A 16,252-nucleotide genomic window follows, 5' to 3' on the forward strand; every position below is an offset into this window, starting at 1 on the left:
GTCCACTCCTGCCCCTCCTCCAGGGCAGACACAAGAACGCCCAGCACATTCACCCTTCTTCCGTGCCCCCAGTGGTGCCGGGGTCCTGAGCCCGCCTCCACCCCAGCACAGGGTGGGCCGAGTCGGGGGCTCCGGAAGGGTCAGACCCCACGAACATCTGGTGAGGGTGCGAGGGCCCCTCCCCAGTCAGCCCCAGGGTTCACGGCAGGGACGCCACTTCTGGGTTAAGGCTCAGTCAGGCCCTTCCGGTGACGGATATACATAAAGCAATCCCCAGGGCTGCCCCGGTGCCCCCCACCTGGGTGCTAATAAACATTTGCAAGAGGAGACGAGGGCCCCCCGCCTGTAGGGAGGTGGCCCCCGCCCAGGGGCTTGCCAGCTCTGTCTAGGTGGGTGTGGAGGGGGCCTTGCTCCCCATGAAGGAAGCATTTAAACCCTCGGACCTCAGAATGGCCCGTCCTGGGCGCTAGGGTGACTCAGTTCGTGAGGTATTTGCTCTGTTGACCTTCAGCCCCCGACTCGGGAAGGGCAGACAGACGCTCCCCCATCGCCAGGTGCCTGGCCAGCCTGCCCCCCTTGTCCTTCCCTGGGTCCGCGCCCCCCGGCGTGAGCCCGGGGGGCTGGGCCTGCAGGCAGACCCCACACCCGCTTCCCTAGACAGCCTCAGAGCCAAGTTCTGGAAGGACTCCCACGGTCCAGCCTGCAGCGTTTCACCTCAGCTGCCCCCGATTCTCTGGGCGCGAGAGTGACGGGTGCGTCTCCCCGGTTCACACACCGGGACGAGGGGGTCCTGCGTCTCTGCGGACGAGGAAACACGGCTGGTGACCCTTCCCTAAAGACGGCCCAGCAGGGGCCACGCCCGGAGCACAGCGCGCACCCAGGCGGCCGGCGCCCTTACTCATGTTGGCGGTGACGACGACGAAGGGCCTCAGGTAGGTCCTGCGCACGTTTCGCGCCACGTTCCCGAAGTAGGCCTCGAAGCGCTTCAGCAGCTGCACGGCACCCGCCTCGCCACGCTGGATCTGCTCCCACGCGGCCTGGGTGTCCGGGGCCAGGAGGGCACTGCCCGTGCGGACCACGTCCTGCTCAGACAGACACACAGAGGGCGCTCAGGCGGTGAGCGGGGCCGAAGTGGCGCGGCCGGGAGCACGCCGGCTCGGGAAGGCCTCTAGCTCGCCCAGACCAGGCCGGCCGGGGCTCAGGGATGGGGGGACATCCTCCCTGTTTTCCGTGTCAGAGGCAGGAGCCACGTGTCACGGAGAAGCCTGCTGAGGGCGTCCCCACGTCCCTCCCACGACGCCAAGGGGACAAGGCACGTGGAGGGCCCTCGGCTGCATCAGAACTCCAGCCCCCCGCCGCCCCCTCTGCTGACCATGTAGCGATGCGGCCCAAGGACACAGAGCAGGTTACCCTGTGCTGACACTCCTGACCCCCCACCCCGACGTCTCAGGGTTTAGGTGACCCGGGCTGTCCATAGGGGCTCCGGGATGAAAACCAGGAGGGGAACTTCTTTTTGCAAAGAATCAGAAATAAGAACAAATTCCATTGGCCCAAACTGGGGCTCGGATTGAAACGCAATCAAGGGGGCCCCGCCTTGCTACGGATGGAGAGGTTCCCTGGGGGCTCCGTGAGGATGAGAGGATCCCCGGGGGCTCTGCAGGATGGGGAGGTCCGGAGAGGCGTCCGGAGGAAGCACGGGTGACACTGCTCACCGCCCGGCACTTTACAAACGTCGGGACGAATGAGCGTCTCTTCGCCCACCACTCTAAGCAAACGTTACTTAGGGGCCAGTTACTCAAACAGAAAACAGGACGTTCTTCGTAGGAGACATCGTGTCCTTGGAAAGCAGGCCCTCGAGGTGGGAGCACGGACTCTGGAGCCCCCTTACAGGCTACGTGCCCTTGGCGCTCTCTGCCTCAGTTTCCTTACTTGTAAAACGCGGCAGTAACCATGCTACGTCACGGGATGTGGGCGTGAGGGGCCGAGTCACTACACCACACGGAACGCGGGTACTGAGTGGTCAGTGGTCGGCGGCCGTGACTGTCCCCGCGACTGAGACTGTGACCCGCCCGCGCCCTCGCCAAAATGCCCCTAACACCCGCCATCGGTCTCACGGGCCCCCGTGCCGGCTCCGGCGCGGAAAGTGAAGTTTTGCCCTGGGGATGCTGGGTGCGGCGACCCTGAACGGCTGAGGGCAGACCCGGGCCGCCCGCCAACCCCGCAGGACGCCTGGGCCCAGACGCGTCCTCGGCCTGCGGGGCCTCCCCGAGGGCTCCCTGCTCCACGGCCTCACCTCGTGGAAGTGGGCGTCCCGCGTGGCCGCCAGCTCGAAGCCCTGCTGGCCGCTCTCATGCAGCAGCACGCGGCCCAGCAGCTGGTAGGCCGTCCGCACGTCGTTGCCGAAGAGCGCGCCCGCGTGCTGTGTGGCGTTCCGGAGCGCCCTGGCCAGCCACAGGGACCGCTCGCCGTCCATCTGCGTCTCGTTACGACTCAGCTTCTCATTCTGGAAAGGCGGGGGCACCCAAGACGTCTGCACAGCTGCCATGGCTGCTTTGCTCCTTCCTGTCACTCAGAAATCTGTTCCCTTCCGGTAAAAGCTTCCTCGTCAGACGAGGACTTTAAAAGTCCAAAACCCCAAAACGAACTTTGGTCGTTAACTATGGAACCAGAAAGGAGGGGCCGTCAGGCCAAAAGGCGCTGGAAAGAGACCACCGAGGGAAGAACAGAGAGCGAGACGCGGGGACAAACAGGCGAGATCGGGGGCAGGGGACCGGAATGTGGGGACTCTGCGTTTCCAGATCTAGGCGCGGGGTTGGCCCCGACGGTAGGAGCAGCCACGCCCGGCTGTGGGTGCCCAGAACAGACGTGGGCGCTGATGCGCCCAAGCCATGCCCGGCCCCCGGCTGGGGCGATGCGGAGGCCTCGCACCTGCCCCCTCTCCTGACCCCACTGCGTGCACGCCCCCCGCCCCCCCTGAGGCCCGGCCTACCACGGCTTTGAGCTCCACGAAGGAGACAGTGGTGCAGTTGAAGAGGTCCGGGGGCAGCCAGCCCTTCTCCCCACTGCAGTGCCGGACTGCATTCCCTGGGGAGCGGGAAACAGAGAGGAAACCCTGAAATTCCAATTGTTAATTACACTCGTTTACCTGAATGCACGTGAATCCCGTCTGTTCAGCGGGGACGTGACCTCCAGGAGTGAAGCACAGCCCTGGGTGGGGCCGGGGCCCGGCCGGTGCCACCCTCTCTCCCCTCATGCCAGGGGCCACGTGGGCCGCCCAGCGATTAGGAGCAAACATGTGAGCAAGTCCACGAAAAGAGAGATCAGCTCCGTCGTTTCCCAAACGACAAGCGTCCGTCTGTCTGCACGCCTGCTGCGAATCCGACTCTGATGCGTGGTCTCACTGGACCTCCCGACCCCCCTCGGGGCGCGGACGCGGCTCCCACCCCCATATGACAGAGAACCCAGCGCTGGGAACAGCGACGCAGCCTGCCCGATCCCGGCCACTATGCCCTTCGTGTCTGCGTTACGGCCTTTCCAGCTTTCGCCACTGACAGTTAAGGGAACAAAATTTCGTCAACGCAGAACGTCCCGTGAGTTCCCATGCTTAGGCCAAGTCTCCCGTAAGCCACGTGCCTCGACCAATTTCCTGCCTGGAATGGATGCCACGGGCCAAGGTACTTACCTGTGGATCCCTTGGGGCACTGCACCGCGGCCGGCTGCCCGAACTTGGTCTGCGGCCACCAGATGCCAGCCTCGAATGCTCTGGGACACCCATTGTAGATCACTGGAGGACGGGGGGAAGAAGCCACTCAGCCGGGCGTGGCCATGGCCGTGGCCGCGAGGGTGCACAGCGCCCCACGTGCTGCACCCGTGTCGAGAACCGGACCCGGGCACTTTCCCTCATCAGCGTGAGAACGTGGGAGGGCGGGGCCCTGGCTCTGACCCATGCCCTCCGCGAGGGCCAGGTCACCTGAAGCTCCTGTGGACACAGGCAGGCCGAGAGGCTGCCGACCCTCCCCAAGCCCCGGGAGTCTTCTGTGCACACGTGGACGCGCGCACGCACGCACACACACGCCCAGCAGCCTGTCCCTGCGACGTGGCCTGAGGGGTTCAAGGGGCAGCTCGGACCTTCACAGCCGAGCATGGTGACCTCGGCGAAAGGGTTGTCACAGCGGTTGCACTGACGGCCGATGACGCCCGACTTGCAGACGCACTGCCCAGTGTCCGTGTCGCAGGCGCGACTGTGGGAGCCGTGCGGGAAGCAGTCGCACGGCAGGCAGGCATCCTGGTCCGGGGGCCTGTAGTAATTCTCCTGCGAAAGCCAGAAGCCGTGCATGGGACTCCGCACACGGGCGGGGCTCTACACCTCGATTCTTCTGGAGCGCGTCAACGTTACAGTGCGGTTCCTGGGCCTCTCTCTGCTGCCCTCCACCCACATCCCCCCGCCGGGGACTTCCTGGGCGCCCGCCATGGCGGACGGGCAGGTGCAGTCTCCAGGAAAGCACTCTTCTAACTTCTTAGCAAAGACTTGTGGGAAGCCTGCCTATCTGTCCTAGAAAATACTGGATTCAAATGGAGACTGAAGGACAAGGATGGCCCTTGCAACGTCTTTTTTAACCGAGAGAAACCAGAAGCCACCTGAGCGTCCACCACTGGGCAGGTCAGGGTGATGGCCAAGAGCACGGGCTTCAGACTGCAAGGTCCTGGGTTTGTGCCCATCCAGGCTTTGACTGGCCACGCTGCCCTTGCCAGGTCACTCAAGCGTCCCCGCTGAAGACTGGGATGGGGCTGTGACTTGGGCAGAGCCACGGCCAGTGTCCGGGCTCCTGTGTCAGGAAGGAGCGTGGAACTGTCCCCGCTGTGTGTGTTTTAGTGTCTTGGAGAAGGCCCTAGAATGTTAGCAGTCGCCCCCGGAGGGGAGATGGGTGTCACCGTCACCTTTTAGATACTGCTGTGCATGTTCTGTAATTTCTGATGAGAACAAATCCCAGGTACATTTTTCCCAAATACCCTCCCCACCTTCCTCCCACAGATGACCCACCCGGTCTGGCCCCATGAGGTTGGCCCGGTCCTGACCTGCTCCGGCGGAGCAGACGTAAGCGTTTCAGGAGACAGCGTTCGGTTTTTGGAAGCACCATGGTGCACGGGGGATGTTACTGATGTTAAACGGCCAAGAGTACCCGTGACGGCCATTTCCCTCCCTGGGTGGGCACAACCCTACGCCCTGGCAGTTGCGACCTTCATCAAGGGGGGCAGATCTCTCCTCTGGGTTTCAAGTGACCAGCGGCTCGACATAGCAGTGTAGACACGATTCTGAAGGTGCGTGGCATTTTCCAGGACACCCGGGCGGGGGGGAGGGAGGGCGGGCGGTCTCCCACGGGCTGTCCCGAGAGCACTGTAGCAGACTGGCACCACGAGGTGACTGCACCGTGCAGGAGAATGACAGACACCCCAGGTGGGGTGCAGGCAAAGCTTTTCATAGTTCAAAAAATATTTGTAGGCATTTATTTATTTTTGAGACAGAGAGAGACAGAGCATGAACGGGGGAGGGGCAGAGAGAGAGGGAGACACAGAATCGGAAGCAGGCTCCAGGCTCTGAGCCATCAGCACAGAGCCCGACGCGGGGCTCGAACCCACAGACTGCGAGATCATGACCTGAGCCAAAGTCGGCCGCTTAACTGCCTGAGCCCCCCAGGTGCCCCAAAGCTTTTCATAGATTAAAACTTACAGCCATCACGGACAGGAAATTTGACAAAAGACCAGGAAAGTAGGAGAATGGCAGTGGTGCGAGGGTGAGCTAGGCTCTCAGAGACTGTTTCCGGTTACCAGCGGGGCGTGGGGCCAAGGACTCGGGTTCCCACGGGCCAAACCAGCGCAGGGATAAAGACCAGCCCAGGTGTACCGGGGACATCGGTGAGTCGCGATTTCCCGGGGCTTAGGGCTTGAGCACACGTGTGTGTATGTCTAGGTGGATGTGTGTGCACATGCACAGGTACATATGTGTGTGTGCACGTGCATATATGTCCACGTCGAGGTGTGTGTGTGTGTGCACGCATGGGTGTGTGTATCTATGTCCAAACAGACGCGTCCCTGCACTCGCCCATCCCGCGGGGCTGGCTCCCCAAGGTGGCGGTGGGGACGTGGCTTCCATCCGCCCGCGGGCCGGGCCTCACCTTGCACTGACACTGTCCGTTGGTCTTGTTGCAGTCGGGATCGAAGCCCTTGCCGACGGCACAGTGGCAAGGTCCACACACGGGGTTCCCCCACCAGCCTTTGGGGCACGGAAGGTCGATCCTGTTGGGAAAACAGGCCAGCAGAGGGAAGGTGTGCATAACCCTTCCTGAAGCCAGAGGAAGACTGTCGCAGGCCGGGAGGCTGAGCTACCCTGCTTCTGGGCCCCTCCCTCCCCGCCCCCCGCAGTGGCCCCCGTATCCCCCCTGCTCGTCCCCAGCCTCACTCTCCCGTGACCCCTCAGGATCCCAGCCTCCAGGGGCCCCATGTCCGGAGGGCTTCTACCTGCAAAACTTATTTCTAAAATGATTTGTTTGCTCGCTATTTTTTCTTCTACCCGGAAGAACAGGCGAGGACCCCAAACCGGGCTTACGTCCCATCAGCGTGACCTCGCCACGTTCCAAGCCGTGGGGACGGCACCTGTCGGTGTCTACCCCAGGACGCCTGGCTCGCGGTGGGGCTCGGTGACAAGTGACCCCACTGCCGGGCCAGACTTTCTCAACCCCAGCCCCAACAGAGCAGACCGAGCCTGACTGCCCTGGGCAACCTTTCCGCAGGACCCGGGGGCGGGGGGGGGGCGCCTATCGGCAAAAGGTCCTCGGCGGGCAGATCCTGAGTAAGGGATTCCGGGGCATCCAGGCCTTCCCGGGTGCCCTGAGTCAAACACTGGCCACGTCCACGGATGTGACGTGGACCGTGGTCGGCTCCGTGCAGCCATGGGCTGGAGCCAGTGGTGGGTTCAGGTCGTGCCCTGGGAGCCCGGCAGGCCCGGAGACGTGTGGCGTCGAAGGTCACGAGGCCACGCTCACCCCTCCCGGGCTCTGGCCGCTGCCTGTCACTGTCACCCTGCCTCCGCTCCCACCCTGACCACACACCGGATCATCATCCGCAGACCCCCCACCTGTGGGACGCACCTCCCCTGGCAGACGTCCTTCGGGTTCCGCCCCGTGTTCACCGTCCCGGCTGATGGCATGCCGTCCACCCACCCGCCCAGCCGGCAGTGAACCTCTCATACTCCCTCACTCGCCTGGCAAGCAATTATTAAGTACTGACTGTGTACACAGCAGGGGCATAAAAATAACCACGCCAGAACTGCCGAGCCGGGGGCTCCAGTCAGGTGCCCACGGATCTGCACTCACAGTCTGGGGACCCCAGAGCTGCGGGGCACCTTCCCCCTCCCGCCTCTGCCGCCCTCTGCCCCTGCAATGCCAGCCCTCGGGGACACGATCAGCCTCCCGGCCTCCGGCGTTCACCTGCTCCCATCGCGCTCCACGCGGCGGCCGGGCCCTCTGAGACCCACGCTCGACCCCGCCACGCTTCTGCCAGGCTTCCGTGGCCTCCAAAAAGCCACGCTCTGTTCCCGGCTTGCAGGGCTGGCCCCCCGCACCCCAGTGCCCGCCTGCTTTGTGCACGGCTGGGCTCTACACACGTGAGTCACGCTGTATGTCCCCGCGGTGGGAGCGTGCTCAAACGCGGTTCGTCCCAGGTGCCAGTTCAACTCTTACTCGTTTCTGTCCCAATTTGAAAAACAAACAAACGGCCATTGTACGTGTTATCTGGAATCCTACGTATCTTTGTGCTAAGTGACAGAGAGGAGGAGAGGCGTCACGAGAAGGAGCCGATGGACGCGACAGGCGGGCCGTCTTACTTGTTCTCACAGTACTGCCCGTAGTGGCTGGACCCACACTCGCACACGTAGCCCCGCGGGGAGCTGGGGCTGTGCACACAGGCCGACACGTGCTCGCAGGGATTCAGGTGGCACACGTCCACGCACTTCCTTCCAAAGTACCCTGCGGGGACAGGCCAGCATTACCCCCCCCCCCACCAGAATCTGCCCGAGGCATCACGGGCCCGCCCTCTGGAGCCCCAGCCCGCAGGGGAAGACGTCTCAAGCGAGCCATCGTGGCTCCCCCAACTCTCCGGGCTATGCCCCCGAGGGAAATGGGGGAGTCATGGGAAGCACAAACGTTCGGTGGGTCAGACTTGGAAAGGCAGAGAAAGGGGCCCCCCAGGAGGGCAGGAGGCCCGGCCTCCCCAGGATACACGGGGGACGGGTACCAGCGGAGGATGGCAGCACCTCAACGTTCAGGCTGAGAGTATAATCTTCTACAGTGTGGGTTGTTCCCGAATTCTTTCCCTCCCCTCATCCTGTGCCCTGAGGATAAAGCCTGGAGTGTCCCCTGTGCCTCAGGTGAGGACCAGACATGGGAACGAAGTTTAAGAAGAGAAGGCCCAGGGGCGCTTGGAAGGCTCAGGCAGTTAAGTGTCTGACTTCGGCTCATGTCACTATCTCATGGTTCGTGAGTTCAAGCCCTGCATCAGGCTCTGTGCTGACAGTGTAGACCCTGCTTGAGATTCTCTCCCTCTCTCTCTCTCTGCCCCTTCTCCTACTCTCTCTCTCTCTCTCTCTCTCAAAAAAAAAAAAAAAATTAAAAGAGGGGTGCCTGGAGGCTCAGTCAGTTGACCATCCGACTTGGGCTCAGGTCACGATCTCACGATTTGTGGGTTCGAGTCCCGCGTCGGGCTCTATGCTGACAGCTCGGAGCCCCGAGCCTGTTTCGGATTCTGTGTCTCCCTCTCTCTCTGACCCTACTCGCAGTCTCCCTCTCTCTCTCTCAGAGATAAACGTTTAAAGCGAATACAAAAATAAGTAAATATAAACAAAGAGGAGAACGAGGGCACACTCCTTAGTGACAAGGCTCCGCCCTCCGCAGACCCGCACGGGTCGGGGGCTGCTCCAAGGCCGCTCTCCTCCGTGTGTTTTCGAGGCCAAAGCACGGCCCTCTGCTCAGGGGCTGCAGGGTGCCGGGGGGTGTGGGCGGGGCTCCCACCTTTATCACAGATGCAGGAGTAGGCGTCCCAGGCGTCGCGGCAGCGGCTGTGTGGGGGACAGGGGCTGGAGGAGCAGGGGTCCTCCACGTCACAGCCGTCCTTCACCCTGACCTTGAGGGCGTCGTTCATGTTGAGCGTGGCGATGTTGGTGGACGTCTCGCCCATTCTCACCCCCTGAGTTAAAGAGGGGCAGCCGGATTCAGCCCCGTGTCTTGGGGTGGGGGGAACCCCCCAAAGTAACCAGGGGTTAAGAGGGCCCCAAGTTCTCTTGGTCGTCAAAAAGCAACCCTTCACATATGCACAGAGCTGGGACCTGCGTGGGGGGCAGGGAGGTGGAACCACGGCCGGCGTGAGCGCCAGGTGGGTAGACCAGCCGCCCGGAAACGGAGTCAGAGCGAGTCCGCGTTCCGACAGTTCCGTGGCTGGTGTCCTGAAGGAAAAGCGAATGCGGGTGGTGGGAGAGCGCGGCCGCCGACGAAGGTGGCGTCTCGTGGGAGCCGGGGGCATCCGGGTAGCGGGGCGGCCCGCACATCACCGCGGTGGGGACGCACACGGCGAGTTCCACGCTGCGGGACAGTGTTTTGGGGGGGGGGGAGGGGGTTGGTGCTCAGAGATGCACTTCCCCGTCACCGAGGAGGGTGGGGGCCGTGAAGGGGAGGCGGGTCGGGAGTTCATTTCCTGCAGCTGGAGGCCAGGGGCACGCGGGCGGAGCTACTCGATTGACAGGTCACTCCGGCTGCTGCTAGGACACCTGCTCTGGGGGATGAGCAGGTTCAGGTGGGCGTGGGGGGGGGGGCCCAGGGGAGGCAGCGGGGGGCATGTGCCACACAGGACGTGAAGGCAAAGCTGCCGTGGCGGACGGTGATGCGGTGATGGGGATGCGGGGGGAGGGCCGGAGGGGACCACGGGGAGGACGGGTCTAAGCTGGACGGGGGACTGTTAAGCTTGGGTCGGCTATCAGACGAATGACTCATTCACTGAAAGGCAGCAGGCGGACCAAGGGCCCCGAGCTGCCCACGGGGGGGCGGGCGCCACGGCTCTGCCCTACCTGTATGCAGCCCCGGAAACCGCGGTGCACGGAGACCTTATCCTCGGACACGCCGCCCACGACGATGCTTCTCATCTTCAACCCCGGAAGCTGGTTCCCGATCTGCACCGTGTCCTGTGGCGGGAGAGGGGGGGCTACATCCACATTCCGGAAACATCTTCTGGGAAGAACACGCCCAGAGGCTGACGACGCGGTCACTTGGGCAAGCTCCCCAGAGCCCGAGGACACGTGGGCCTCCAAACAGAGGGGCGAGCCGGGCTCGGCCTTCTCAGGAGAGAACGCAGCCGTCTGTGTGTGACAGGCAGGAGTGGGGACCGGGTCCCAGGATGTACGTCCTCCCCGCCCGGCCCAGCCAAGATGGCCGGCCGGGGGGACAGGGGCAACCCTCCCACCTCCACAAGGGGCACCGCTGATGAGCCACTGCAGGAAAATGCTGGTGAACTAGAAGACAGCAGCGAATGGAAAGGACGAGCAGGACGGCAGGCATCTACGAACGTCGCTGCTGGACCCTCAGGCCCTGCAAGGCCGCACGTGGACCAGAACAGCTGTTTATCCTCAGAGCCAGGCGGGAGATGCGCCTAGACCTCGAGGGCAGAAAACTCACAAGCAGCCCCCGAAGTGGGCGGACGTCCCAGAAAAAGGGCCTCTCGTTACCAGCCGCCACCAGTAGGAACCCAGTGCGGTTCACCAAGCATGCTCTGAATGCCACTCGCCCATCGCTTGCCCCCTCTGCTCACCCGGGCTCATCTGCTCACCCACCTTCACGCGCCACCCACCCTGAGGCCGAGGACCCGTGTGTTATTTATCTGTGTGCCCCAGAGGCACAGCACCAAGCCACAGTCGTCACTCTGGTCAGCTCTGCTGAAAGAGACCACTGCTGCAGGTGCCGACGGCACCACGATGGGATAACAGACGGATGGGGTCCAGTTCCTGAGTCCAGGAGCTGGCCATCTGGCAGGGGGAGGAGGCACAGACACTGGTGACCGCAGCGTAAGGCAGGATGTGAGACCCAAACTCAGGGGGGGCCCGAACGCGTGTCCCAAAACCTCCAGGGCTCCGGCACGTCCCGGCACGTGGAGGGGTCACTCGGTTCTCCGTAGGCCCGGCGAAGGTGCCTGTTCCAAAGAGGGCACAGGTGCCAACTCACCTGGTCCATCCCGTAATCCAGGGTCATGACCGCCAGGTACTTGATGTCTTTGCCTTCCTTGGCGCTCTTCAGTTCTATCAACAGGTGGTGCCACTCCCCGTCAGTCACGCGTGACCTGGACAACCTCATGGATGCCACGTCCGAGGGGCCGTGGGACACCTCGAACTGGACGTGGTTGTTCAGGATCTGTAGGACAGGGAGAGCCAGACCTACCAACTGATGTGACGACAGCAGAACAGAAAACACTCTGCAGTCACTTACATAACAGAGCCGTGCAAACAGGGCACTGGGCCACAGATAAACCTGAAAAGTAGGCCAAGTGTAATTTCTTATTGCCCGTAACACTCTTCCAGATCCTATGCCTTTTTCCGTGGCAAGAAGTGTCAAATGTGGACAGAGGGCAGGCAAGATAACTCACATGGGGCTTAATTACTGGGAACAGTCACAGACTCAGATGATTACCGGGCTCTTATTTGTGGAGGCAGATGTTCCACTTTTTGAGATGGGATTCAAGCCACCACATTTATATATACGTACAAAAAACAAACAAACAAACAAACAAACAAACAAAAACAAACAAACCCATAGGCAAAGTAACTGGCCTAAGACATTCCTGTTTTAAGAAAACATCTTTAAAGCCAAGATCTCGTTTCCCCTCATGGGCCAACCCTCTTCCTGAGAACACCGAGAAACACAAGATGCAGTACTGAGTGACTCAAGGCTGGGTTACAGAGCCACGACCAGGTAGAAAACGGAAATCTGCAGAAAGGAGCTCAGGGTCTCCTTCCGCTGATGGTTGTCAGCTGAGCCTAACAGAGGAGCAAAGCTTTCCAGGCTCCTGGGGCTAGGATGACAGAACCTGGGATTCGGAACCCACCCAAGGTATGTGGGGGTGCCCGTCAGAAGCAAACACGAGGGACAGCCACACCACCATTCTGGCATCAAATTATCTGTATTTTCAATACGATGTTCGGCACTCGATCAAAAATAACCACATACCCAAGGAGATAAGACAGTGTGTGTGAAAACCAAGGGCCACAAGAAAGAATGGATGGAAACAGACCACCCCTGCCCCCGCCGCCCCGGGTGGATCCATAAAATAGAATCATCAGACACAGACTCGAGGACAGACTTGAGGAATCACAGAACTTTCAAGGAGACAGATTCAGGTGACCATTAGACTCTTACTTTTGTAGGTAAATGTTACACTTCGGGAGACAAGATTGAAGCTACCGTGTTGAAAGACATGTAAGGAGATGGGATAATAGCACTGCAACTAACCTAAGATACTCATGTTTAAAGACCGCTTCAAGTAAGAGAATAGGTTACATAAAAAACAACTACGAATGCACTGCTTAAAAGAGACAAACATAAAATATAAGGATTCAGAAATGTTGAAAGTAAAGGCTAGAAAAAGACACATCACGTAAACACCAACCAAAAGAAAGCTGGTGTAGCTCTATTAATGTGAGACAAAGTAGAGTGAGACAAAGGGAGACAAAGTAGACATGAAGGCAAACAAAAAATTCTAGACATAAGGCAATTTTCATAGTATGACACAGTCACTTGTCCAGGAAAATAAAGCGATTCTAAATTTGTATGCACCTAACAACACAGCCTCAAAATGTATAAAGCAAAACTTGACAAAACTAAAAGGAACAAGAGAGACATCCACAATGAAGGTTGCAAACTTTTAAAACTCACTTCTCTCAGCAACTGAGCAGACACAAAAATCAACAATGACATAGAAAGTCTGAATGCCACAATTAACAAACTTCACTCACTTCATGTATATAGGACACTACAGAACACAGCTATAGAACACACATTCTTTCAAGGCATAGGTGGGACCTACACAAAAAAAACGATGAAATGCTGGGCTGCGAAGCAGGTCTCGACACATTTCAAAGGTCTGAAATCACATAGCATGCCTTCCCTGACCTGCAACTATGCAAAAATCAACAACAAAATGATTTACTAGAAAATGCCACCTGTTTGCTAATCCAGAAACATACTTCTAAATACCCAAGGATCGAAGAAGAAATCATAATGGAAAACAGAAAATGTTTTTAAGTGATTACCAAGATTATGCAACCAATAACGTATATTGGTTTTTAGTCTTTTTAAAAAAATTTTTAATGTTTATTTTCCTTTCATTTTTTTTAAATGTTTATTTATTTTTGAGAGAAAGAAAGAGAGTGCAAGCAAGGGAGGGGCAAAGAGAGAGGGAGACACAGAATCCGAAGTAGGCTCCAGGCTCTGAGCTGTCAGCACAGAGCCCGATGCGGGGCTCGAACTCACGAACCGTGAGGTCGTGACCTGAGCTGAAGTTGGACGCACAACCGACTGGGCCACCCAGGCGCCCCTTTTGGTTTTGGGTCTTAATCGAGAGTGAAATAAAGAGGACTTTTTTTTACCTTTTTCGGCTTTGTCTCCATTTGTCCACAGAAGTTTAAGTCAATGTCCTTAATCTCCCTGGCTATGCTCTTTCCTTGCAACAAAACCCTGAGGCCAGTGGATCAACAATAAAAATAACATATGTCTACAGACAAAGGCAACAGAATGAATTCCAGGCCCATGCACAGTAACTGCTCACCACCTCAGGTCTGTCGCCGGATTTAAGAGGGGCAGCACTCAACAATGGCCAGGTTATCTCCCTTGACAATGCAGGCGAACCGAGGGCGCCTGAGTGCAATTACCCAAATTGTTTGGGCTGCAGGAGGACTCCGTAGCTTGTCTGGCCTGCCGCAGAGGCCAGGAACACCTACGCGGCTGCCCCACAGAGCTTACAGGGTCTGCAGGAGGCCTGTGTTCAAACACACCACATGGCAATAACCCAGAACATTCCAGTAACGCCCAGCTGACCGGCCTTCGGGCCCTGGAGCGCCCTTCTGGGTGGCCACCGAGGTCTGGAGGATTCCCCCCAAGGCCACCACTCTTGCCACCCAGCCTTCCACAGGGAGGGGCTGGCCACAGTCCCTGGCCAAAAAAAAAAAAAAAAAAAAACTAAATTTTTGGATTAGCTACCCATAACGTAATTACTCAAACAATACGGGAGTCTGTGGCTTTCAGTGTTGTTCCTCCTGAAAGCATACTTTTTTCCTACGGAGACCCCACTGCCAAAGGACAACCTACAAGTTCCAATTCATCACCTGAATCGAAAGAGCCAATTTAATTTGTTCCCACCGTGAGATAACCACAGAGAAAAATGCCATCCTGAGGCAAAAGTGTGCTTGCCAAGTTCTGGCCCGGACCTAGCTTCTGGGACTGCCTGGAAACCTCTGAAGTCACGAGTTACTAAGGAGAAACAGCGACAGCTGAAATTATCGGAGGCACAGAGGTACCCCCTTCAGCACCCCCGAATGGGTCCGCGCTGGAAATGCCGCTGAGCGGTGACGCAGGTGAGCCGGGCAGGTGGAAGACAGAGAGGCTTCCGTCCGGGCTCTGAGCCCCCAGCCCCCCTGCCCGGACAGGGTTAGTCGTGGCCCCCTGGCACCCCGTCCTCACTGATCCGTGGGCGAGTCTGGGGCCTGCCTGTCCACTGGGAGCCCTCGAGGTCCTGCCCACACTGACCTCCGACACAGAGCCCACAGGGGGCGCTGGACAGTGCCTGTGTCCCCACCCGCTGCCCCTGCCATTTCCAAGTGCCATCCACAGGGGCGATGGGAGGGGGTCCTGTGGGCACTACAGAGCCCGGGGCACAAGGGAACCGTGGGGCCCAGAGCCCAGAGTCTCTAGGCCTCTGCTGAGCAAAAAGAGATTGGAGTGGACGCTCCGTGGGGTCCATCTCACGTCTGACCTTCTGACCGCAGCACAGCCTACTCTGGGAGCTAAGGCCACTCCTCACTGGACGGAAGGACCAGTCCCTGGGCCCAGGGCAGTGGCGAGGAACAGGTCCCACGTGCCGCTGCTGCATCAGGAGGCGGTCAGAAAGTGGGCTTTCTAAGAGGGACAATCCCTGGGTGTGGCCCCCTGGCCGAGGGGCTCGGAGGTGGAGGGTTTACTCAAGAACCTCCTGTTCCCCCCGTCACTGTAGACAGAAGGCACCAGGAGCCGAGAGAGAGCAGGCCCGTACCCAGGCTCCCCGGGTGGCAGGGTCCCCTGGGCCCTCGAATATCGCAAAACCGCAGGCTGGCGTCGAGGGTGAGAGCCCCTCCCTCCGGCCACCAGGACACTGGGCCAGAGGCACGAAGGCAGCCTGACAGGGCCGCTGGGTGACTTCCACAAACGGCAATAACTTTCCTTGTTTTTCCAAGTGAAATCTCTGTGGAGCTGGGAAAATGCAGGGGGAGCTCTTTGTGGCACAGAGATTAACGAATACGGTGTGTTTAAACCATTTCTTAAAGGTTTTTAGGAGGGGCACCTGGGTGGTTCAGTCGGCTAAGTGTCCGACCTCGGCTCAGGGCATGATCTCGCGGTTCGTGGGTTCGAGCCCCGCGTCGGGCTCTGTGCTGACAGCTCAGAGCCTGGAACCTGCTTCGGATTCTGTGTCTCCCCCTCTCTCTGTCTGCTCCTTACCCGCTTGTGTTCTCTCCCTCTTTCAGAAATGAATAAACATTAAAAAATAAAATAAAATAAAAGGTTTTTAGGAACTCTGCTTATCTGACATTTAAAATAGACAACACAGCAAATTGCAAAAAGGTAAAGAGAGCACACGCGGGAGGAGACTCAGCGTTCGGGACATCGAGGAAAGCCCCGGCAGAGTGGGGGCGCAGACCTGCACGCGGCACCCCAGCCCCGGGCCCCCCATCTCTACCTGAAGGTGCAGCTTGCGTCCCCTCTAGTTCCGAAATGCCCGCAGGCCACAGCCGCTGTCTACAACACGCCTTGGCTGAGTTTCGCAGCTGAGGAGCTGGGCTGCTGGGTCCAGCCGGCCCCGTGCGCCCCGCCCCCGTCTCAGGAATAATGGAAGAAAAGAAAGTGCTGGAATCAATCCCCCCAGGGGGAATCGTGGCTGCACACCGGATTCCCTGCGCTCTTCCCTGGCATGAATG

The 16,252-nt window shown here is 59.3% G+C and overlaps 1 protein-coding gene across 1 annotated transcript in view; it reads right to left on the bottom strand.

Moving 5' to 3' along the window:
• The window catches only part of CELSR1 (cadherin EGF LAG seven-pass G-type receptor 1), a 135,968-nt gene that overhangs the window by 22,644 nt on the left and 97,072 nt on the right, over positions 1-16,252 (bottom strand). The window contains exons 10-19 of the mRNA XM_030320940.1: positions 11,259-11,444; positions 10,112-10,225; positions 9,063-9,237; positions 7,880-8,021; positions 6,174-6,294; positions 4,129-4,312; positions 3,683-3,784; positions 2,990-3,084; positions 2,294-2,503; positions 899-1,082 (exon numbers count right to left, since the gene is read on the bottom strand). Coding sequence (XP_030176800.1) covers positions 899-1,082; positions 2,294-2,503; positions 2,990-3,084; positions 3,683-3,784; positions 4,129-4,312; positions 6,174-6,294; positions 7,880-8,021; positions 9,063-9,237; positions 10,112-10,225; positions 11,259-11,444 — 1,513 coding nt within the window. The remainder of the gene's footprint in view (positions 1-898; positions 1,083-2,293; positions 2,504-2,989; positions 3,085-3,682; positions 3,785-4,128; positions 4,313-6,173; positions 6,295-7,879; positions 8,022-9,062; positions 9,238-10,111; positions 10,226-11,258; positions 11,445-16,252) is intronic.

The sequence above is a fragment of the Lynx canadensis genome, chromosome B4, assembly GCF_007474595.2.
Source record: "Lynx canadensis isolate LIC74 chromosome B4, mLynCan4.pri.v2, whole genome shotgun sequence".
Taxonomy (NCBI): domain Eukaryota; kingdom Metazoa; phylum Chordata; class Mammalia; order Carnivora; family Felidae; genus Lynx; species Lynx canadensis.